This window comes from Ambystoma mexicanum, chromosome 2q (genome assembly GCF_040938575.1).
Source record: "Ambystoma mexicanum isolate Mex_15411 chromosome 2q, UKY_AmexF1_1, whole genome shotgun sequence".
NCBI lineage: Eukaryota > Metazoa > Chordata > Amphibia > Caudata > Ambystomatidae > Ambystoma > Ambystoma mexicanum.
Genome location: NC_090924.1, coordinates 1,391,246,100 through 1,391,270,413, shown reverse-complemented (window position 1 = coordinate 1,391,270,413; position 24,314 = coordinate 1,391,246,100). Strand labels below are relative to the sequence as shown.

Here is a 24,314-nt window from a genome sequence, read left to right as displayed (position 1 = left end):
GACCCAATCCCCTCGAAGAACAAGTTACTCTTTTACCTGGTAACGTTCTTTCGATGGGATGGTCCGATGACGTATTCCATATCGCTCCCTCCCTGCCTGCCCCGCTACAGAATTTCTTATGCTATTGCAGCTTACGTTTCCGCAAGGCTTTCTGTGGTCATACTGGCAGAAGATTAGTGCCACACTTTCTGGGAAAAAAATACAACTGAGGCTATGGGCGTCGTGCGTCCTACTTATAACATCCGGTGACGTTGGCTCGACGGAGGCCCTCGAGAACAGCATATCGACGTCAACGACGCAGGACGCAGACGCCGAAAATTTGCCGAAGTAGCACAGCTGTGGTGATTGCCTGTCATAGATATGGAATACGTCGTCGGACCATCCCATCGAAAGAATGTTACCAGGTAAGAGAGTAACTTGTTCTTCTATGTGATGTTTCCCACTCAGCACAGTGTCCAGCCATGCTTTAATTCACTCTGCCTTTCACAGAGGAGAGATATCCATTTACATATATCAGCCTGGTCCCACCCACAAGGGCAGTCCAGCACTGAAATGCCTGACAAATCCCCTCTGAACAAGAGTACTATCCGCAACCCCAGATACGTGTTTCAGCCTTATTGGGAATCATCAGTTAGTTGAAGCTGAGCCTTTCTAAGCACAGTGAGCAAGTGGCCCACGTCTGGATTACCCTTTAGAAATGTAGGATAAAAAGCAAAGTTTTACAAAATTCACAGAAATGTGAAAGACCCTCTACTGAGAGCTCAGCTGAATAACCTTGCTGATGGAAAGTGTCCCACTCAGGATTGTCAAACAACCACATTTTAGCTCACTCTACCTTTCACAGAGGAGAAATATCCTTTGTATGTCAGTCTAGTCTCACCCAGATGGAAAGTCCAGCACCACAATGCTAGGCTATTCTCTTTACAAGGGTACCTTTAACAATTCCAGACACGTGTTTGAGTTGTTGGGCATCATCTGTAAACCAGATGCTGCCCCCTAGCTTTTAATGCTTAGAGAGGCTCAGCTTCACCTTACTGATGACTGATATGCAAATGGATATGTCTTCTCTGTGAAAGGTGATGTGAGCTAAAGCGTGATTGCAGACCCTCCTGTATGGGAAAAATCTCCTAGAAAAAGGTTATCCGGGCCATGTTCTTTCTCTTTAGAAAGGCTCCCACATTTTTGTAAACATATCCCAACCAAGTTGGAAAAGGGTCAGAGCAAAAACAAAGAATAAAATCACCATGCTAGTAATTGTTCCTACGGGGATCTTGGTTGCCCTGAATCCATGCCATAGATCCAAAAAGGCTCTTTAATAGTATGAGCTTACTTTTGGTCATATTCTCACCCACCAATGTATGTTAATACTTCCTTGACCAGTGGCTAATACAAATTCATCTGCCCACAGATAAAACCAACAAAATCTGAAATTGGCGAAACTGCAGAGCTATAAGTATACAGTTTGATACAGCATTACATTCTGAGGAGATTACCCTGTTCATTAACATAACAAATTGTTTTTGGGGGGATCGCCTCCTAAAGAACTTGCATATGATATTTTACTAGGCACCTGAATGTACGCCCTATTGGTGGCGTTTATTCTAATCATTGGACGTTCCAGTATTTAATAGATCCAGTAGTGGCTCTTTATTTATCTTCTCCCTCCCACCCCATATTCATCTTTATCCCCATGAGCACAATGTAATGGAAACTAGATTCCAGTCTTCACAGTTAAGAGGCCTCCTTGATTTGCCATAATTTATAGAGATGTCAATTATCCATCCAGCTTTTCAACTCCGGTATCCTGAACTTTACCAGCCCTTCATGATCAGAAAACAAGCCAAAATATTCAGGTAGAATTTAAGGATATTTTCGCTACAGATGTTATCACCATTCCATAAGTAATAAAAAGGGAACATTGATTTCTTCACTCAAATCCACTTACCCACTTCTTATCAGTATGCTGCCAGTATCTAACAAACTTCTACATGTCATTAGCTCCTTGCAGATCACATTTAGGGTACATTTTAACTTCATTTCCATTTCTCCCAGTATGTAGTACAGTTTAACACAAATAAATTATGTCTCTGTACATTTTCTACACCGACCAACTTGTGAGAGCATTGAATGGAAGTTAAACAAGTGTTCCTCCCAATAGAGTCATTTAGGGTCACTCCACTTTGTTATGCTGGCATCAGGTTATCATTCAACCTCCCCTTTAGAAATGAACCGGTTATACCAGTTTCTTCTAGATAGGCAATCTTCTAAGTCATTTAGAAATACTTTATTATACAGTATTCAGAATGAGCCTCGTATTTTAATTTTGATATACAATTTCTTAATTGAATATAGTTAAATTCACTTTCCTCATCTCTCCCCAAGAATTTCATTTTCCATTCTTCGTAAGATGTCCAAGGTAACAACTTCCTACTAATATTTATTGGAATGTGGCAAATTCCACAGTGGCAGGTGGTCTGAAAAATGTATTTTCGAAGGGAAAATTACAAATAGCATGCCAATCTTGACAGTAGTCTTGCATATGCTTAAATTTAACTTATGTAAAGATCTGTGGATTATCAAAAATAATGACATTTTCCAAAATGAAGCAAAAATATATGCCATTGCTTTGTATATATGATTGCATTTTGAAGTAAAGTGAGGTTTTGAAAAGTACTTGGAACTTTTAATACCACTACTCAGTAACATTGTTGATAGTCTCGGCATCCCAGCCCCCTTTATTGAGTCTTCTCAGTTCTGCAGTTAGGACTTGCAGGTAAGATAGCACAGATGGGAATTAGACTGGTACATGTTCTGTGGCCATAGCCTAGTTTACATAGAGCTTTCTTCTTTGCCTGCCAGGAAAGTCTTTTGAAGTAAGTAGCTTTTGTTTCCTTCTTCAACTTCAGATGTTTTTTACTTGAGTTGGGTTCGAGTGGGATAGCATTCTTTAAAGTGTTCCTCTCCTGGGCATGCCCTATGCACTCATACTTCTAAGCTGAATGGTTTGATGGTGGTTGGAGTGTTATTGGGATCTTGAAAGTGGAAATCTTTGGCTGTAGATGAGGATGTTGTGTAGTTATTTCACTGCCCTTTTCATATGTGTGTGTGTGCGCGCGCATGTGTGTGTGCGCAAAGAAATGTTTGTAAATTATATTTAATGTTGTTCTGTTATATTTGTGGTGGCTTTCAAGGCCTACTGCAACCAAGCCATATTCAGTTCTTGTAGTGTTGTAGGAGAAGGGTAAGATCTTCCAAATCATCTGCAGCTGGTTCTGTAATCATTTGACCACTTGTGGAAGGGGGAAGAGTTCAAGCAGATGTGTTTATCTTGACTAGTTTGGGGAACAGTGCTAATTGGATAGGACCTGATAAATGGGGGGTACCCTGGTTTGCAGTCTCTAATGGAATCAGATATTTTTCCCACATTGATGCATAACCAGTTTGCTCATGTTCGCCTTTGAGTGTGGGGGAGATGATCTTAGCAGAGCTGTGGATTGTTTATTTCAACTGATCAGTATTTTACTGTTCTCTGTTTCAAGTAGGAACACAATGGATTGGCTTTTGATGATGTTAGCCAGTAGCCCACTTTATTGCAATCCAACTTCCTTACTCTTCATTACCATATCAGTAAATGGCAGAAGCCTGCTGCTCATAACAAAGACTGCAGACAAAGCCATCTTTGACATAATGGAGGCAGGCAGGGAAAAGCAATTAAAATTGTTTAGACTAATAGGTTTTAAAATGTGCTTTGATTAGGGCTATGGGACGCACCTCATGAACCACTTGAAGGAGTACCACATAAAGCACAACATTCTGAACTTCCTGACCTACGCAGATGAGTACGCCATTGGTTACTTCAAGAAACAAGTAAGTCGTTCAAGCAAAACATCCAGTTGCCCATGTTAGTTGTTCAGTCTAATTTTATTTGTTAGTGTTACAGTGCTTTGCTTATTGTTGTGAAAGAACCAGGATGCCCTCAAAAACAAATCTGCATTTGCTGCATCCTGGGCATGATATGTGGGAATGCCATCTATGAGGGTCACATACCCATCTTTAAGGCAGCTTCAAGTAAATCAACTCTTGGTAGTGCCGTGGGAATGAGACCTACATGCACCCAACTGCAGCCCTGCACAATTCTCAAGTGTGACACTGTGCAATTTCATTTTCCTTGCTTCTGAATGTAAGGTACTTCATGTCCACATTGTCATCCTCTTCATGTTCCTGTACTCTGAATCAAATTAAATGAGACAAGCCCTGTTTTTAAAGGTAAATGAGTGCCTGGAATGCTCAGATATGGATCTACTCTTTTTTTCTCCTGCCTGATTAATCTGATGGTGATATTGAGCAAGGTGGAATGGAGAGTTACTCTTTTAAGTCACTCCACTAAGAAAGCATGCAGGCACATGTTTTGCTCCCCTTGACACACCCACTGTGCCGCTTTTGCTTCTGTTAAATTACTGTATATATGTTTACCTTCATTTCTCATGTGATTGTATATATGTCATTTCCTATTATGTAAAATGAATGTTAAATTTTATGTAACCTGTAAGCTTAGCGCCCAGATGCCTCTGGGTTTGGCACGCTCTACAAATAAACTAAACTAAACTAAACTAAACTAAAGCAAGAGTGTAAATCAGAGAGACTGTATGGTGGGATTTTAAGGTGTGCAAGGTACTGAACACACATAAACCACCAGACTACTGAAACATGAGGGTAAACCAAACATACATCTTTGCATAGCGGTTAAAGCAGACAGACCTCTAATCCCAGGAATTTAAATGTGCACTAAGCACAAGAGTTTAAAGAAGGCACATTCCTTGAAAACAGGAGTTTACCGCAGACAGACTTATAAAGCACAAGAATATGTTAAATGTTAAAGGTATTTATATAGCGCACCGTCACCGATGCAGTTGGTCCCCAGGCGCTCTGGCGGATCTGCAACACAAGAAGGCGGGTGGGGTTCGGTTTAGTCGGGAGGAGAGGGAATAGAAAAGTGAGAGAAGTGGTGTGCTGTTGGCAGCTTCAGTTCGTTATACACTGTGCGCTGAGCTTTGCTGTAAGAATTGGACTGGGGGGGAGACCTGATGTGCTTTTGGTGCTGTTTATGTATGTGTTGTTGGTTTGTTGTTGGTGTGGTGAGGAAAAGTGTGTGCAGTTTGCTGGGCGATAGTTAGTTGTTTGAATTTCTGGGTGAGTTAGGTATGGAGACATTTGAAGGTGGGTTTAGTGGGGTGAGAATCCTGGTAGTGGTACCTCTGGTTTGGTTTAATTGTATTACTCTGGGTGGGATTAGTTGTTACTATCCTTTCTTGACCGTCTGACTGTTATCAGTGATTGCGTGGCGCATTCCCTGCTGGTTTCTGATGAACTTTGTATAATATGGTTGGGTGTATCTATTCTCCTCGCTAGGTATGGGAGCAGGGGTTTGTGGCCCCTAATTCTTGCTATCTATGTGAAATAGGTCTGCTGAAGCTTGGTTGTGGTAGAGGGCCCGGATGCTATTATTAAGTCGTCAAAGTGCTTCCGTCATGGTCTGTCTATGTGTTCAGTCTTTAGTGTCCTCCTCTCATGGTCATCTCTCATTATGTGGTTTGGTATGTCTTGGAGAGTCTTCCTTAGATTCTGTTCGTAGTTGATTGCTTGCTGGGATCCCGGATCCGTATCTTCATTCATCAATGTTTTAGCTGTCAGGGTTTCCCTGTGTGTGGTCTTCTGGTTATGCAAGATATTCATATTAGCATCCCGCAGGTGATTCCAGCCAATTAAGGAGCTTGGAAGGTGGGCATTAACACACAGTCCCCCAAACAGAGGGAGGCTACCCTCTTCCCTGCCTGGGCTGCTGACACTCCTCGGCCCCTGTACCTCTGCTCCACACCTCCTCAAACCTTCACCAATTCCCCTCACTACCAGAGATGCCACCTATGTGTGCTTTGCGTCTCAAGCTGCTAGCTTCAGCGCCCCAGTGTCTCTGCCAGTGGTAGTTCCAGTCTATGTGTTCCATGGTGGCCATTTTGTTTTTTCGTTTTTTTGTTTGACAAATGACACTTTTTCTCAACTTAAAAAAAGCTTTTAGTACCCTGGAAACATGTTGGGATGCTAAAATCTAAAACTCCCTCGGATTGGGCGGAGGTTCATTACTGGCATGTATTGGCACCATGGTCTGTAACCTGGGGCCCAGGCAATTGCCTGCTGCTAGTCCCTTCCCCTCAGGAGTTATTGTATTGTGCTTGTCATTTGTATAGTGCCAATTTTACCATTATTACATTCTCAGTGCACTGTTAGTGGGAACGCCCTCGGAGGACCGAAGTCCAGAGTGTTAGAGGTCATGGAGCACAATAAGGATGCGAGTGTACATTTGCCAAAAAAGGTTCAGCGGGCTGGCAAGGCTCCGGTAGAGAAGCAACCCATGTGGTCAGGCTTGTGCATGGGTGCTGAGAGGAGTTGGGGTGGTGTCAATGCTAGAGACACACTATGTGTTCAGCGTTTTACCGCCCTTTCCAATCTTATTCTCCCATTTCTTAAACCCAAAACTAGGTTTTTAGTACTGGACGATTTTAATCTTTGGCTAGGGCAGGAATCGGATAGTAGAGCTGTAGATCTTGAGAGTGCATTGTGTAATTTTGGTTTTATTCAAAAGATTTATGAACCCACACATTGTAAGGGGCACACCCTTGACTGGGTCTCTACTCTTAATGTTACTATTGAAGTTCTTTCAGTACGTGCATGCCTGTGGACAGATACTTTTTTTGTACATTTTACCTTACAATCCGAATGTCCTATTAAACTAAAAGGCCTGCCTAAGCAAGAGTTTGCATCTAGAAATCAGAGGAATCTTACTTGTGTGCACACTGAACCCCTTCTTAGCTCTACCCTTGCAAATATACCTAATTTTGACTCAGCTGAGGAACTTTCCAATGCTCTTTCTTCTTCCTTTGATAACATCTTGAACACTGTAGCTCCATTAAAAAAGAAATTTCGAAAAGCTGCTTGTATTAGGAATACTTGCTATTCGGCAGAACTATGCTTAAGTGTTTATATTCCTGGAAAAGTAATTACTCTCCACTCTGTTTGGTAGCTTATAAAAGAGCAGATAAAGACTACAAACTAGCTATTGTTAATGCTAAAATAAATAGCCTTAATGCTAGAATTCAGAACACACAATCTGAAGTAAAATAATTATTTAAAATCCTTATAGAACAGGAAACCCCGTAAAGGCAGGACACTGGCTTAGTTATTAAGGACGCTGCTTGGTGTTCTATCCATGAAGCCATACAGGGTAAACTCCACACAATTAAGGCAGACATTGTTAAAAAAAAAGAGAATAAAATCAAACCCTTGGGGGTTAGTGATAATGGCACCACTGTAAAAAATCACAGATTCCTCCCTTTGGTTTTGTGGCTATAACGACAGTTGATCTTAAGTCTACAACATGCAAAGGAGATCCCTGATCAGCGTTATTATTAAATCCTGTCCTTCCACACTGTTAGATGCCATCTGCAAATTTGTCAATGCATCATTCCAAGAGAACTCTGTGCCCACCGGTCTAAAAAAGGCATGGATAGCGTCCATCCTAAAAAAAACAGGTCTACCAGATGATATCCTGCAGACCAATTACAAACACCCTGATTTTGCAATAAATTCTGGATCGTGTTGCTTATGTCCAGATCGCTGCCCACCTTAATGCCCACCCTATTCTTAATAAGTATCAATGAGGTTTTAGGCAGGGGTTTGGGACTGAGACCGCCCTCTTGGAATTGAATTCCAGATTAGTAGATCACATGGATAAGGGTCGGCCATCTCTCCTTATGCTCTTGGATTTGTCCGCAGCCTTCAACCTGGTGGATCACTCCATCTTGATCCCAAGGTTGAGGGATGTGGCCAGCTTCTCGAACAGGGCAGCTTAATGGATTTCCTCATTCCTGAGTTACGGAATGTAGGGTCTGTTTTGGTGAAGCAAAAGCTCCACCTACAGTTTTGGAATTTGGTGTACCACAGGGAGCTGTATCTCACCATGTCTATACAACATTTGCACGGTTCCATTTTTCATGCTCTTGGAGCAAAATAATATAGCGTTCACGAACTACGCTGATGATACTCAGTGTGTCATCCCTCTCACAGGTACTTATGACAAAGATGAACTTCACCTTAATGAAGTATATAACCTCATTGAAAACTGTATGGTACAGAATAACGTTGCTTTAAACAAGGAGAGAACGAGATTCTGATCCTTGGTACCCCAAAAATGATTAGAAAATTAGGAGCGGATTGAGAGAGCTTTTGTTTAGAGGACACCAAAATTGTTGTCCAAAAAAAGGTCAAGATGCTAGGAGTTGTCCTTAAACAAAATCTTAACATGAAAGTTCATGTCAGTAGCCTTGTGTCATCTCCAGCTTACTACAGCAAGCTCCTGACTCATCTCCGCCCTTTTATCACTAATTCCAATGGCGAGACTATCACGGGGGCAATATGGGGTGCTAAAATAGATTACTGTTGCAGTCTATTGTTTGGCATCAATAAAGGGGAGTGCAAGCGCTTCCAGGTTATACAGAATAGTGCAGTAAAAGTGGTCACAGGTACTGCATGGAGAAACCATTACCCTCATTACAGGCCCGGCGGTAACCATGCCAGAAAAACCAGCAGGTAGCCGCCGGACCTGCAATGAATTACAGCTGCCTCACGTGCCTGAATCACATGGTCATTAAAAGCCCTAACAGTCCAGTAAGTCAGGCAGTGGCATTTGTAAATCCCCATTCCCATTTGAGTCCTATAGGACTCAATGGGAATGGGGATGATGGAAGCAACGGCCCCGTTAATAACTGTGCCGGTGCTTCCATGAAAGTCTGTGGGCGGTTGCCGTTCCGCCTGCCAGCTCAGACCTGGCGGGCGGAAAGACAACTAGCCCGCAGACTCGTAGTTTGCCGGTCCGGAAACAACGGTGCCGGTAAGCTTACCGGCACCATTGGTCCCGGACTAGTAAACTTATATTAAGGGACCATATCTCAGAAGCCAGACGTGACCTGCATTGGTTACCTGTTGAATCCAGATTACTATATCATCTCTTGCTAATTGTGCACAAATGCCGATTGGGTAAGATGCCCTCTTATCTACAGGACATGCTTGAAGAAAAAGTCCATGTGAGATCTCTCAGGTCTAATAATACTGATCATTTGGCTCTACCTAAGTATAACACCATGAAGCCCAGTAAAGGAGCGTGTATGAATGCTGCTCCAAGAGCTTGGAATGGACTTCCCCAGAACTAAGAGGCCAAAAATCTACTGAACTTTTTAAGATGAAATAAAAAAACTCTGCTTTTTAACTGAACCTGTTTCCTTTAATCTTCCTGCCCTGCTCTGTTATATCTGTTTAGTTACTGTGGTTTTATGTTGTGTTGGGTTCCATGGTTTGCATGGTATAAACTATCAAAGTAAAGTAAAGTAAAGTGTACACAAATTTCTCATAGGTCCGTGCTTCATTCTGCTGTCAAAGGTGTTGAGGCGTAGTCTGGTGTAAGTTGCTTAAGTTGGCATGCTGCTGAACTTTATGATGTTGGGCATAGCCTGGCTTTCTGGGAGTTGGCATAGAGGCATGGAAAAACATGACTAGACACATGAGTTGCATTTAAATAATAGGCTCTTTATTTATATTTCTTTGAAGCGATAGAAAACAAGAAACAAAGAACCATGTTGAGAATATGTCTCCCTAGCAGTCCCCTTCTGTAAGGATTTGGAAAGTCTCTGGTAATAAGGCCTCTCATGAAAGGAAAGTTACTTTCAGGTTAATTTTCATGGGTGAAACTGAGTCCTGGCGCTAGATGCTTAGAGATTTCATGGGACCCTCTGCAGACTACCCTGGATTGCTATTAGCATCTCTCTGTCCAGATTGGACAAAGATTAGATTCAAAAGGTGTAAGTAAACTTAATGGTTTGTTCTTTCTCTGGTTCAACATCAAAAACTCTTTGATTAAAATAGAGGTTTGTTAGTAAGGTTCTGTGCCATTGCAAAGAAATTATAGGTCACAAATTGATATAAAAAACAAAATGTTTATTCAATTTAGATGTAAATCTAAACTATGCGAGTTTGTATCTGAGCCAACATTAACCTGACGGTGGCACGTGCTAATGATTACCCTATTATGGGCTTTGTCAAGGCATAGCGTTACAAATTGTCAACATTAGTTACTAAGAAAGGTACATTAAAAAAACTCTGTTCAGAGTCACAGTTGATAGTGAGTTAGTAGCATTGTGTCATTGTGTCATTTATGCATATCATTTCTAGCGGTTCTCTCACTATTCATTCAGTTATGGTTGTTACTCTCTTTGTAGATGGTAGCCGCCTTGGTTGATAAGAATTCCACATGCATTTTTTTGACAATATTCGTAGATCCTTAAATACGCAATTTGTATTTTTTCCCAGAAAAAAGATTGTTTTACATTTCGATTGTCCATTGTGTGTGCTGCATTGTATAGATAATAATATTTGTGGCCCAAACAGTCATTCTATAGTACAAGGGTCACCTGGTGATGGTGTCCCAAGTGATCAATTCCATTAGACCTATGTAGGTGCTGTTTCAGTGCCCATTTATTAAAGCTTAGGTGTAAGTGCAGTAATATGCCCTTGTCGTAGAGTGGTCGTGCATGCATTACGGCCTGTATCGAGAAGCACCTTTCTAGTGTGCGTGCCTATTAGCCAGCTGGCTCCATGTTGGGATTATCCCTTAAAGGTATTTATTGGGTGCTAAAACAAAGACTAGTGATAGGGACGGTTGTCCTGTTACCTTGTAGGCACTTTAATGGAGGCATTGTATCACAAGTATGACACTGACACAAATGTTACAAGTTTCAAAACCTTTATTCGATTCTTGGGGTTTGGATAAACTCCTACGTTGCCCTATAGTCATCGTGGACGGCCTATATATATGCCGATTCCAAGATGGTGGCAGTCCCTGCAACCGGCGGAGCTCTGCAATCCAGATTCCAGATCTCACCAAACCTAACACTCCTAACCAGGTAAGAAAGCACTAGGCTTTACAAACTGCATCCCCCTTAAGGTACTGCCTGATAGCAACTCCACTAATGTTACTCTCCCCACAGGCTCCCCACAGGCTACTGGAAACCAAGGACCCATTTTAAACGCATAAACAAGCCAGCAGCTCTAAACAGAATGTTAGCAAGGTAAAATTGACCTTTGTACCAGAGCTCTTAGCTCACCACCAGCATCACAACCCTTGCCCACTCAGGAACTAATCTAGTCCTCTGTTACTTTACCATAGACGCACAACAGTAGTACCTGTCACCAAGACTGCTGTCGGTGGACTTGCTATCTCACCAGTACCAGGCGGCACTTATGTGCCTACAAGGTAACAGGACAACCGTCCCTATGATGGGTCTTTGTTGTAGCACACAATAAATGCCTTTTACGGGATGATTCCAACACAGGGCCAGCTGGCCATTCGGCACGCTCAGTAGCAATGTGCTTCTCGATACAGGCCGTACTGCATGTTAAGATGGATTTCTGAACTCTGTCAGAAGGCCAGCCTAGTTTCTTGGAACCAGGTAACCTCTGGACAAGCCAGACCAATCAGGGTAACGATGGCGGCGGTCAAGACTAGGTCTCAAGAGGGGTGAGGGTGACTGAAAGCCCGCAATGAGCACACAAAGCAAGGACGCTTACAAATTACTCGAGACAGGTGTTATATTAAAAATATAGACACATTTATTACAAGGCCTTTGTAACATCGACCATAGTAAAGAATCACGGTAAAACTCCAGTAAACCAACACATCACAATCAATACAATATATATACAAGACCGAGGGGTCTAAAGAGTTAGAAGCACGAAATATGCAGACCACCTAGATGGGGAGGAAAACAGGCAGTGCAAGTAATCGTTAGACCCAGTTCGACATCAGAGGCCACCTAACTAGAAGGAAGTCCGAGCCCTACGAAGAGTGGAGCCTTGTGCTAAAAAGTACCTGCACACGCGGGTGCCAACGGGCAAAGGAGAGTCTCTTCAGGGAAATCAGGCAGTTCAGAAAGGTGGACGAAAACGATAATGAACAGATCCCTGCTACTCAAGCGCGGCCTCCACTTGTGGGCAGAAGCAGGGCGTGAGTGCGGAAAAGGGTTGCTGTTTACAACCGATGGAAAGCCACAGGCTCCTGCGGGAGGGTGTCCGGTTAGGGTATTGACTACTCACCGGTCCCCGATGCAGACAGACCCAGGCTTCTCCGGTTCAGTTTCAGTACTGGCAGGTTTAGATGCGATCAGCAGGATGTCTCGACGCCGTGTAGATTCCGCGACAGCAGGAGTCAGGGTCGAGGGTGTCCCAAATGCAGCTAACACGCACAGATTGTTACCACAGCAGGGCAACTCGGCAACCGTGTGTATTCTGGTCCCAAAGCACATGTCTCACTTCAGACCTGGGAACGCCAAGTGTACTAATCGTGTGAGAGTGCCGAGGACTCGGAATTTAGCAGCAGCCAGACGGCGGTGACAGAGCAAGATTCCTGTGTAGGCTGGTCAGTCCACTGGATGGCCCAGGGACGCTTCCGAAGGCTTACTTACAGGATTTGGTGAAGATGCTGAGAATAGTTGTTCCCACTATTCTAAAGGGTCGAAGCGCCTTTGCAGACCTTTTCGTACGATCAGAGGCCGAGTGGTCTCACAGGACGACAGCAGTGCAGGGTGCCAAACCTCCAGCGGGTCACCAGCGATTCCTCGACTCAGCTTCTTAGTTGCAGGATACTTGGCTCCTTATCCTTCGTTCGTGAGAACTCAGGAGATCGACATGGTAGTGGTGTTTTCAGCCTCCTCTTATCCAAAGTTCCCTTCGTGCCAAAACGGAAAGGGCCCAATGGGAGATCCGCTCACAAACACTCACACCACACGTGGACCTATCACGGACCACGGTGGTCCCAGGCATTCAGGACACTCTAGACCCTCTAGCACCCAGGATGTGTATTGGGAACAGACATCTCAGCCCACATCCTGGAGGCACACACAAGGCATGCAGAAGCCCGCGAAAGCGTTGTGTTTCGCCGGAAAGTGCATGACCAAATAAGGACTGCCCCAGGTCGGCTCGACCTGGGTGAAGGTGAAGGGGCAAGACGGTCAGCGGACAAGACGAAGAACCTCGTGGCATGGCCATTTTGGAGGCCAGGCTACCCATTTATGCCAAACGCGGGAAGCGCGGTTAACATGGCAAAAAGGGGTTAAAAACACAAAGAATCGATAGCTGCCACCAGTACCGTCCGTGACTCACTTGCACATTTCATGATAAGTCCAGCGAAAGTTTCTAGTTTCTAGTTTCTTTGGAATGGCTAGAGCCCCAAGAGCCCAGTAATGTAAGTTACGGTGCACTCTTGTTTCATGTTGCTCAAAAGCTGCAACATGAGGAAAGGACTAAGGGAAACAAAGTCTCCCAGTACTGACTGTCGTAAGGGCATGTCAGTTTCCCCAGAAGAATTGAGCGAAAGCCCAGAGGAGTGCAGAGGAAGGCTGCGCTTCTCTGGCAAAGTCTAGATCAGGGTGTAAAACAACAGCAAAAAGTTTGGGGGTTGCCACATGGAAGGAAAGTTACCTACAATTATGAAATCTTTCCTAACACTGCATGCACTGCAACTACTCTACAACAAGTGCACATCACTGCACTTATACATAAGCTTTAATAAACGGTACAAAACAGCACCTACCTAGGTCTAGTGGAATTGATCACTTCACATACCATCACTAGGTCACTCTTGTACTATGGAATGACTGTTTGGTCCACAAAAGGCTCTCATCACTACCATATGGCAGACGTATCATAAACACTTCCTAAACTCTCCTCTTCATTCCTTTCCTCTCCGCTCCCCCCCTTTCTCTCCAACAGGAAAACTCACACAATAGTTGAAAATGCATATGTAAAACAATCTATTTTATGGGAAAAAAATACAAACAGCAACAGCGTATTTAAGAATCTAAGAATATTGTCAAACAAATGCATGTGAAATTCTTGTCAACCTAGGCTGCTAGCATCTAAACAGATGATAACAACCAACTGAATAGTGAGAGAACCGCTAGAAATGATATGCATAAATGACACAATGGCAAAAAGCTACTAACCCACTTCCAACTGTGACTCTGAACAGAGTTTTTTTAATGTACTTTTCTTAGTAACTAATGTTGACAATGTGTAATGCTGTGCCTTGACAAAGCCCATAATAGGGTGAAACATTAGCACGTGCCACCGCCAGGTTAATGTTGGCTCAGACACGGCTCAGATACAAACTCTCATAGTTTAGATTTACATCTAAATTGAATAAACATTTAGTTTTTTATATCAATTTGTGATCTATAATTTCTTTGCGATGTCGCAGAACCTAACTAACAAACCTCTGTATCACACCGTGCACTGACGAGGGGAATATCAGTCATAGTTCGGGTCTAGAAAGCCAGCAAACATATGTTACTCAAACAGTGAACACCTACCCGACAAAAACATAGCGAGGCGCACAGACGTACTCCTTCCCTACCTTCTGTACTTATTTTGATACAAATAGTCTCACTTTCCAGGTCCCTTCCAGGTGTCCCTCAGTCTTTAGGCACAACTCTGCTGCGTCAGATGTCCTTTTGGTCCAGGGTGGATTTTTCCCTACTAGCTTCAGGTTTGGAGGCGGCTCTCAGGTGTTGCAAACACGCTGGTTGAAGTTCTATGCTTTTTTATAGCAAGGATGTAGCCTTAATCAGGGTGCTAGGTGCCTGGCTGGGTCCTACATCCCTTCCCTGTCTCAGGGGCCTAATCCTGTTAGCACGCTTTCTTACTTTCCTCCTTTCTGAACCAGAATCAATTGTGCCTGAGGACATGTCTCTAAGTGCCCATCTGACCATTGATTTAGCTGTTGGCTGACGACCTCACCCCTGACCTCCTGCGTAACCCAGACAATGGGTCGACTGTGGTTGTCTTACCATTTTTATTTTGTATTTTCATTGTTCAAAGCGCTGAACTAGCTGGGGAGCAGCAGAGCGCTGCACAGGAACGGGCATCTTTTAAAAGTAGCGCAATTCTGTAAATTGCTATTTCTATGTCGGTTTGTACATCCATTGTGATTGGCCCTCAGTCAAGTGTTGTTGGAAAAGCCACGTTTTGAGAGATTTGCGAAATTGGAAAATTACGGGGTTACTCCGAGTCTATACTGGGATCAGAGGGTGTGGTCATGACAATAGGATTGTTTGCGTCGCAAGGAGTGTTTGCAGCCAGATATGTCTTTGCCCGTACACCTCCAGAGGAGTTCTCAATACTTGGCTGTCTTATGTTCTGCTCTTTTTCTACTTCTTTAACTATGAGCCTGCCCTCCTCGCCTGTTTTCCTCCTTCCTCCAGATGTTATGTCTCTGGATCTCTTTCTTCTCCCTCAGTTGCTTTCTCTCCTCTTTCCTGATTTTCACTACTTCTAACCTTCTCTGTTCTCTCCACTCCCCCTTGATGTTCTCCTCCTCCAACCTCTTCTCTACTCTTTACCCTTCCCTGCTAGATTTTCTCCTCCTCAAACCTCTTTTGTTTCTTTGCCCCATCCACAGTCTTAGTCACCTCCAGCCTCTCTTCTCTACTCTCCTGGTACTTGATGTTTGCCTTATTCAAACTTCCTTCTCTCCCCTCATTCTCCCCTCTAATTCACTTTGCACCTCCTCTGCACTTTCCTCTCTCTCCACCCCTTCACCTCCTTCTGCACATTCAACTCTTCCTGTACTTCCACCACATCCTGAGCCTTCACATGTCCGTGCACCTCACCTTGGTGTTGCCAATATAATGGTCCCATGCCACCCCATAATGCATTTTGTAAAAGAAATTTGTAAAAATATACTTTTTTGTGCACGTTATTGTTTTCTTCTACTGTACCTAGACTAAGGTCTCAATGCATCCTGTAGACGTCTATTTATATGTTACACTATGTTCTTACCCAAGGTACTGTCCCTAAGGGTATATATTATTTTAGGTAATTTGTTTAATATTGTATGTTGTTATACAATTGTTGTTGACCATAAGAATAAATACAGGTCAGTCCCCTAAGGAGTATTGAAATCATTCAGTGTGCATAGTAATCGTTGTTTTGGACAATCATGCCAGGAACGCTGAACAGGATATCAGGTACAGATACGCAGGCTTATAATGGAATGCCCAACGGTGGATCTCTAATTTTTTGTACATTCAAATTATTGTTATGGACATGGTTTTTACAACTTTTGAATGATATTTATGTGATTAATTAATATTTAATGTGGTAATTAATGAGATACAGTAGTCCATTTTTATCTGACTATTGTTTTGTATTAACACATGGGATGTAATAATATTAGCTAAATAGCTATCATTGGATGTGTATTTATGATAAAAATGTCTAAAATGAATTTGAGTTGCCAAAAAAAAAAATATTGAAATGTTTGATTTAACCAGAGGATCTGCTTTTTATATGTTGTAATTGCTCCCAACGGCATGGTCCCAAGTAGGACTCGCATAATGAGGACTCCTTCTTGGGTAATATGTCACATTGTAGAACAGTTGTCGCTTTAAAGAAAGACATACAGAGTAGGGATATGGTTTTGCGCTGCTTCCAAAATCAATATCATCTGTGGAACCTTGCACACTTACAGGTCCTCTACTGTCCTTTCGAATGGGATAGTGGCTTTGTGTGTGTGTTTGCGTAAGATTTCTTTACACACATATTCCTTGATTCAACCATGCATTCTAATCATGTTGTCCAAGTGCTTACATATAGAATTGCATAATGGCAGCCTTAGGAAATGAGAGCCACTTTCACAAGAAGATTTGAGTTTATTTACTTATTTTAGGACCTTTATCATATTGCCACCTATGCACATGACCCCTTACGATACAAGCACCTATAATCCTCCTGAAGAGATTCCATGGTGCAGTGAAACATGTGTGAAGGTTACCTTTTGATTTATAAATAAAAGATTTGCAAACTCGACTATCTACATATGAAAACCAATGGACAGCACCAATAAAATACATGGTTGAATGTTAAATAAAATGGTTGTTCATTTCATTAGAACTAAACAATGAAAATGCGCTAAAAGCAACCTGCAGAAAACTATTATCGCTTTAATGAACATGCATTTTTCACAAAAAACTCTCTCATCCTTCTAAATGGATATAACACTCCCTTCAGAAAGGCATTTGTTTTTTTAGTCAGAGACCTTGATGCTCTTTAACAGGCCCCTCTTGGGGGCCTATTTGCTCTCAACAGAGGGCCCTTATTGGAGGTAGTCATGATCTTCATACAGCCTGCCTTTCTTGGAGGCATTCGTACTCTCCTTACAGCAGCCCTTACTGGATGATTTAGTGCACCCCTCCATATAGCTGGCCCTTCTTGTAGGCATTGGTGCTCATCTTGGAGGCAATAATCCTGTCTATACACAAGCTCCCCTCATTAAAGTTGCATTGTTCTCTGTAAGCAAACCTTTCTTGGAAGCTTTCATGCTGTCCATATAGTATGCCATCCATACGCCTAGGAATCTTGACTGCACCTCTCACAACAGGCCCCTACATTTTTCCATTTACGTGACTGACCGTTATTCTGACTGTTTCCATTTTGGGTCATACTAGTCCCCTAAGACACACACATCCTTTATATGCCCCTAACACACCCTAAGCCACCCTGTTCCCTGTGCAGGTATCCTTGTATTGTGGGGGGCTGTGGGTGCTTCTCTGGTTGGTGATGCCTTTTTGAGTACAATTATCATTGGGTACAGCCTGCTGTACCCCAAATATATCCCTATTAGAACTCCAACGTGCGTTGGCAGCAGGAGTTGCACCGGACTATTGGCTAGTTATACTGCTCCTGTCCCAGTGCGTTTGCATTGAAGCGACTCCTTTAACTTACAAGAAGTCCCTATTAAAGGAGGTGTCAGGTGCGTAGCGCTGGTGCGTTCATTGGTACCAGGAGGAGTACCGGACTGTTGGCTAGTGAGACTGCTCCTGTGCTAGTGTGTTTGCATTGAAGCGTCGCCTTTAACTTACAAAAATTCCGTATTAAAGGAGGTGCCGGGCGTGTAGTGCCAGCACGTGAGTTGGCAGCAGGAGTTGTACTGGAATTTGAACAGAGCTTGAACCCCTCATTGACACTAATATTGACATTAGTGGGCCTAATGGTGTGGACCGGCCCCTGCACTCGTCGCCAGCCAAAGCTTTGAAATGAAACAGCTTCCCTTCCCGGGTCTACGAGCCTGTTTGAGGTGAGCGGGTCCTCCCCCTTCGACTCTGCTAATGAAACTGATAGATTACTTCTTCTCAGAGCTCCGTTGAAGGCAAAATAACCTGAATTTCAAATGGATTGTGTCCTCCCACGTATTCCTCATCTTATGATATTCGTATCCTGCCAGCTTCACTGATTCGGAAAAAAATTCTCGGCAGAGGGCGCTGTGCACGAGGTTGTAGCGTCGCTATCCCTCGACGGGCTCCGTACCATGTCGATGTCACCATTAGTATAAATAGCTTGTGCCGCGCCCGTTGGCTTCAGTTCCGTTTTTCCGATTGCTTCGCTCTCGAGAACAGCGCGCTTCGAAATTATCTTCCGAAAATGTCTTCTTCCACCCCTTCTACTCCCAAGACGGGGTTCAAAAAATGTATAGAGTGCGGATCGAAGATGTCGATTACTGATCCTCACCGCGTTTGTCTTTGGTGCATAGGTTTAGACCATCGAACCGGCGACTGTGGCTCCTGTCAGTCGATGATGGAGAAGGCCCTTTGTGAGAGGAAAGGTAAACTGGTGGTGGGGCGGGAAGCTTCTAAGGCCTCCTCGAAGGCCCTTTCAGAAAAACATAGGAAATCGAGCGATTCGAAAGAATCGGATCGCCATAAACATTCCAAGAGGTCTCGATCACGCAGTAGATTGAGACGCTCTTCGTCTTCCTCTTCAAAGAAAGTTAAGAGGAGACATAGATCTCCCTCCTCTTCCTCTGATACGTCTACCGAATTGGTACGATGCCCAACTAAGTTGGATTCCCCAAGAAAATGGGATGAATTTAGAAGGAAGATGATGAAGGTCTTTGAGAATGCAGCCTCGACCCCCTCAAAGGAGCCTCAAAAGAGCCAGACCCCGGTCGCTCCGTTGGACCACACAAGGAAGTCAGGAACTACTGTGGAAAAATCCAGTAGTAAAGGCGAACCTCGAAAGTCTCGAGTCGACGTAAAATCATCGAAGATTCATCGAGAATCAAGTGTTTCCCTGACACCGACTAAAAAACATAAGTCGTTGAAGCCCTCGACGACTTCGTCGACACCATCAGCGCCAACGGCTTCGATATCGAAGCCAAAGGCCTTTTCGACACCTTTGTCGAAGACGTCATCGCTGTCTTCGAAGACTCCTTTGATGCCATCGAAGATTCCTTCTATTCCTTCGACCCAAACTCAAGTACATGAAAGGAGATTTACTCCTTTACCTAAGTCAGACTTCTTTAAGACTACGTCTTCTATATTTGTAGAAAGTGTCTCTGAAGAAGAAGAAGTTTCTCCTTTTGGAGTACAATATGGTACCAGAGAGGTCCCAGAATAATTAATCGATCCAGACTCGAAAATGAGAGACCTGTGTGACACCCTTCACTCTGCTAGTGGCATTGATACATCACCTGAGCTAGAGTTTACAAAACCTGACCCTGCAGAACATGCAGATTCAGGGTACAAGAGTCTAATGAATAGGGTTGTTGAATACATGGGCTGGGGTAGAGCCTCACCCACATTTGATCAGGATGATATGACTGATATACTTGACCAGGGCCCCCAGAAGGACCCAGAACGACCCAGTTCTCCCCTTCCATAGGGCACTTCAGAGAACGGTAGAAAAAAAGCTGGGAAGTTCCTGATACAATTGCTGCAGTCAATAGTAATTTTCCAAAGAAGTATAGAACTTCTTGTTCTGACCGTGATTATTTAAGTAGGCATCCCACTCCAGAAAGTCTGGTTATTGAGGCAAGTCAAGACAAACAGCCTATCCATCTATCCCCCCAGATAGAGAGGATAAGAAGGTGGATGCTTGGGCCCGTAAGGTCTTTACCTCGGGTAGCATGGCTCTCAAGTCAACTAATGTCACCTGTACCCCGGCCAGGTTCACCCATACCCTGTGGGACTACATTTCGGCGGCAGATGAAGATATTCTGGAAGGCGAGGAAAGGGAAGGCTTCCTGAATATTGTCAAAGACGGAAAGGCGGCAAAGAGGCTATCAGCAGATCCATGGCTGCAAGCACAGTGTTACGCAGATTTGCGTGGTTGAGGAAGTCGGGGTTTGCACCAGACGTGCAGGCCAGGCTACTCAACATGCCTTGTGATGGCTTGAGGCTGTTTGGTAGTAAAGCTGATGAAATCTTAGAAAAACTACAGACCTCAAAAGTGGCAGCTAAATCTCTTAGCACCTCCATGCGACAGCCTCAGAAACCATATTCTTGCTCATCTTCCTGGAGAGGTTGTTCTTTTCGGTATTACTCCTCTTTTGGTAGAGAAAGAGGACAGGCCATTCAAAGAGGCAAGAGAAATGTTGCTTGTGGTGGACTAGGAAAAAGTGCAAAACCAGCCTCAGGAACAGCATCTTTGCCTTCAGCCGCTCCTGCAGCTGCCTCCAAATCACTCTGAGGCCTTATCACACAAAATCCTGGTGGGAGGCAGAATCTCTCAGCAACTGAAAGAATGGCAGGGCATTACTTCAGATGCTTGGGCACTGAAGACAGTAGCTCAAGGTTACTGCCTTCCTTTCCTAAAAAGGCCCCAGGACCATCCACCGGGAACCAACTCTGTCAAAATTCCAGATGCGCTCCTGTTGCAGGAAATTCTAACCTTGCTAGAGAAAGGTGCAATAGAGCATCTACCTGTAGCGGAGAGGAACAAGGGTTGGTACTCCCCTTACTTTCTCATTCCAAAGAAGGACGGAGGATTGAGACCCATCTTGGACTTCAGAAACTTGAACAAGTTCCTCAGGAAGGACAAGTTCAAGATGGAAACCCTTTCTCAGATCCTTCAGGCTCTCCAACTCCAAGACTGGTTGGTATCATTGGACCTTCAGGATGCTTACTTTCATGTGCCAATCCATCCCAAGCACAGAAAGTACCTGAGGTTCGCGGTTGGCGGTTCTCACTATCAGTTTCGAGTTCTGCTATTCAGGCTTACTTCCGCCCTGAGGGTTTCCACCAAACTGATGGTGGTTGTGGCAGCAAGTCTCAGGAGAGGGGGGATTAACGTCTACCCCTACCTGGACCATTGGTTGATCAGAGCGCATTCTCCCGAACAAGTTTAGGAACATCTGTCAATCACCTGTCACTTCCTTCACAAACTGGGCTTCTCCCTCAATTTCAAGAAGTCTCACATGATACCATCCCATGAGCTCCAGTTTATTGGAGCAGTCTTGGATACTTCCTCGGGCAAAGCCTCGCCTCCTGAGGTGAGAGCTCTCCACATACTGCAGATGGTAACAAAGTTCCAGAATGCCCAATATCTACCAGCCTTCGATTTTCTGAGGTTGCTCGGGCATCCTGCATTTTTCTGGTCCACAGGCTCGACTGAGGATGAGATCTCTTCAATGGGCCCTCAGAACTCAGTGGTCCCAGTTCCCGGGGAGTATGTTGGATCTTCTGCAAGTGCCGAGCGCAGTTGCTCAGGATCTACTATGGTGGGCTTGCAACGACAATATATTCAAGGGAGAATTTTTTGGGCAACCATGGCGGGAGATAACAGTAGTGACGGACACCTCACTTCGGGGTGGGGAGCCCACACCAACGATCTGACAATCAGCAGTCGTTGGTCTCCATCGGAGTCCAAACTACACATCAACCTGTTGGAGCTGAGGGCAATCAGACTAGTGCTGAAGGCCTTCCTGTACAGGGAAAGAATGTCCTGATAATGACGAACAACACAGTGGCCATGTACTACCTCAACATGAGAGGAGGCGTAGGATCACTACTCCTGTGCAGAGAGGCAATGCAGCTCTGGTTCTGGGCAATACGAAAGGGAATCTCTATCGGCAGTCCACCTAGCCGGAGAGTAGAACATCGCGGCAGATGCTCTGAGCAGGCAGTGCACAGTCTCCCACGAGTGGGCGATAGCTCAGGAAGTCCTTCTGGAGATCTTTGCCCTTTGGGGAACCTCTCAAGTGGATCTGTTTGCGACCGCGGTCAACCGGAAGTGCAAACAGTTCTGTTCAAGGGAATTTCCCCCCAAGAGCAGTTCCAGGAGACGTGTTTGTGGTGGACTGGAAGTTCCCACTTCTGTATGTGTTTCCTCCAGTCCCTGTGATTCCTCAAGTAATCAGGAGGTTGAGAAAGTTCAGGAAAACCATGATCCTAATTGCCCCAGATTGGGCCAGGAGGACGTGGTAACCGAACCTTCTGGACATGTCCATCTGCCCTCCAATACATCTTCCGCAAAGAGAGGATCTCCTCTCGCAAGAGGAAGGTAGGGTTCTCCATCCAGTGGTCAAAACACTCAACCTTCAGGCATGGTTTCTGAAAGGTTGAGATACAAGGATTGGGATCTTCCAAATGACATAATGGAGATTTTGCTTTCGGCCAGAAGTCCAGCAACAAAATCTTTGTACCAGTGTCGTTGGAAAAGGTTCAGTAACTGGTGCAAAGAGAAGGATGTGGACCCTTTTCAATGTGGCACCCCAATAGTGCACTCTTTCCTATTGCATTTATCCAATCTGGGGCTCCAGATTGGGACAATTAAAGGATATCTAGCTGCGCTGTCCATTTTCAAGCGCTCCTCAGAAGAGGTTTCCTACTTCAGAATTTCATTAATAATTCAATTCCTAAAGGGGCTTGCTAATATTTACCCTCCAGTCCCCTTTCATGTCCCAATTTGGGATTTAAATCTGGTACTTAAGTTTCTAACTTGTATACCTTTTGAGCCTCTGCACTCCTGCTCCTTGAGGCTTCTAACATTAAAAACGGTCCTTCTTGTGTCCTTAGGTTAGTGAACCACAGGCTCTCTCATGTAAACCTCCATATACTACTTTTTACAAGGACAAAGTGGTTCTTAAATTTAAACCCTCTTTCTTACCAAAAGTAGTTTCTGACTTCCAGTTGTCATAAAAAATAATATTAACAACATTCTACCCTCCTCCTCATTTGGGCAAAGAAGAGGAGAGACTGCATAGACTGGACCCAAAAAGAGCTCTCAGTTTTTACACTTCAAGAATGTCAAAACTGCGTCAAGATGATCAACTTTTTGTAGTTTATACAGGCCATAAATTGGGATTAGCGGTGACAAAATAGACTTTGGGCCTCATTACGAGTCTACTCGCTACCGTCACCCACGAATGGGCCATTACCGGCCCATCACGAATTGAATGGTGCCAGTGCAATCACGAGTTCTGCTTGCGGGTTCCGGTCTGCACGCCTGGTCAGACCACGCATGCAGTCCGGCCCAGGCAAGCAGAACTCGTAATGTGGCGGTATGCTACCGGCGCCGTTGTTGCCTTACCGCCACATTCGTAATGAGGCCCTATATCCCACTGGATCATTCTGGCTATAATTGAGTGCTACAGATTGGCGGGAAAGGACCCACCGGATGGGCTTCGGGCCCATTCCACTAGGGGGATGGCTACTTATGCGGCTCTGAAGAGGGGAGTCCCTGCAGCATATATTTGTTCAGCTGCAACATGGGCATCAATGCATACCTTCATCAAGCATTATTGCTTAGATGCCGCTTCTTCCAATGAAGGTTTATTTGCCAAGGCGGTACTTCATTCCATTCATGAGAAAAATAATTAGTACTCCCACCTCCAAAATTACCACTGCTATGGGAGTCTATCATAAGATGAGGAATACGTGGAAGGACACAATCCATTTGAAGAACAAGTTACTTACCAACTGTAATGTTCTTTCGACTGGATGTTCCTCCCACGTATTCCTCATCGCCCCTCAAATCCTACCTCACAGTACAGTTTACGTTAATTGCACTCTCCTCTCACGAAGAGTCTTATCAGTCATTGGCACGCCTGGGTGTTCCTCGAATATTTCCTCGAAAAAACAGAACTGAAGCCAACGGGCGCAGCACAAGCTATTTATACTGATGGTGACGTTGACATGGTACGGAGCCCGGCGAGGGACATCGACGCCACAACCTTGTGCACGGCGCCCTCTACCGAGAAGTTTTTTTTCCGAAGCAGCGAAGCTGGCAGAATACGAATGTCATAAGATGAGCAATACGTGGGAAGAACATCCAGTTGAAATAATGTTACAGTTGGTAAGCAACTTGTTCTTCTTGATCAATGGGGGAGGGGTCATAAAGCCAATGGGCCCCATTATGAGCATGGCAGGCACAGCTACCAC

General features: G+C 44.2%; 1 protein-coding gene across 6 annotated transcripts in view; it reads left to right on the top strand.

The window, feature by feature from the left end:
- Positions 1-24,314, top strand: part of KAT2B (lysine acetyltransferase 2B) — a 942,804-nt gene that overhangs the window by 724,079 nt on the left and 194,411 nt on the right. For all 6 annotated transcript variants that reach the window (XM_069648872.1, XM_069648870.1, XM_069648875.1 and 3 more), the window contains exon 12: positions 3,757-3,867. In XM_069648872.1, the coding sequence (XP_069504973.1) occupies positions 3,757-3,867 (111 nt within the window). The remainder of the gene's footprint in view (positions 1-3,756; positions 3,868-24,314) is intronic.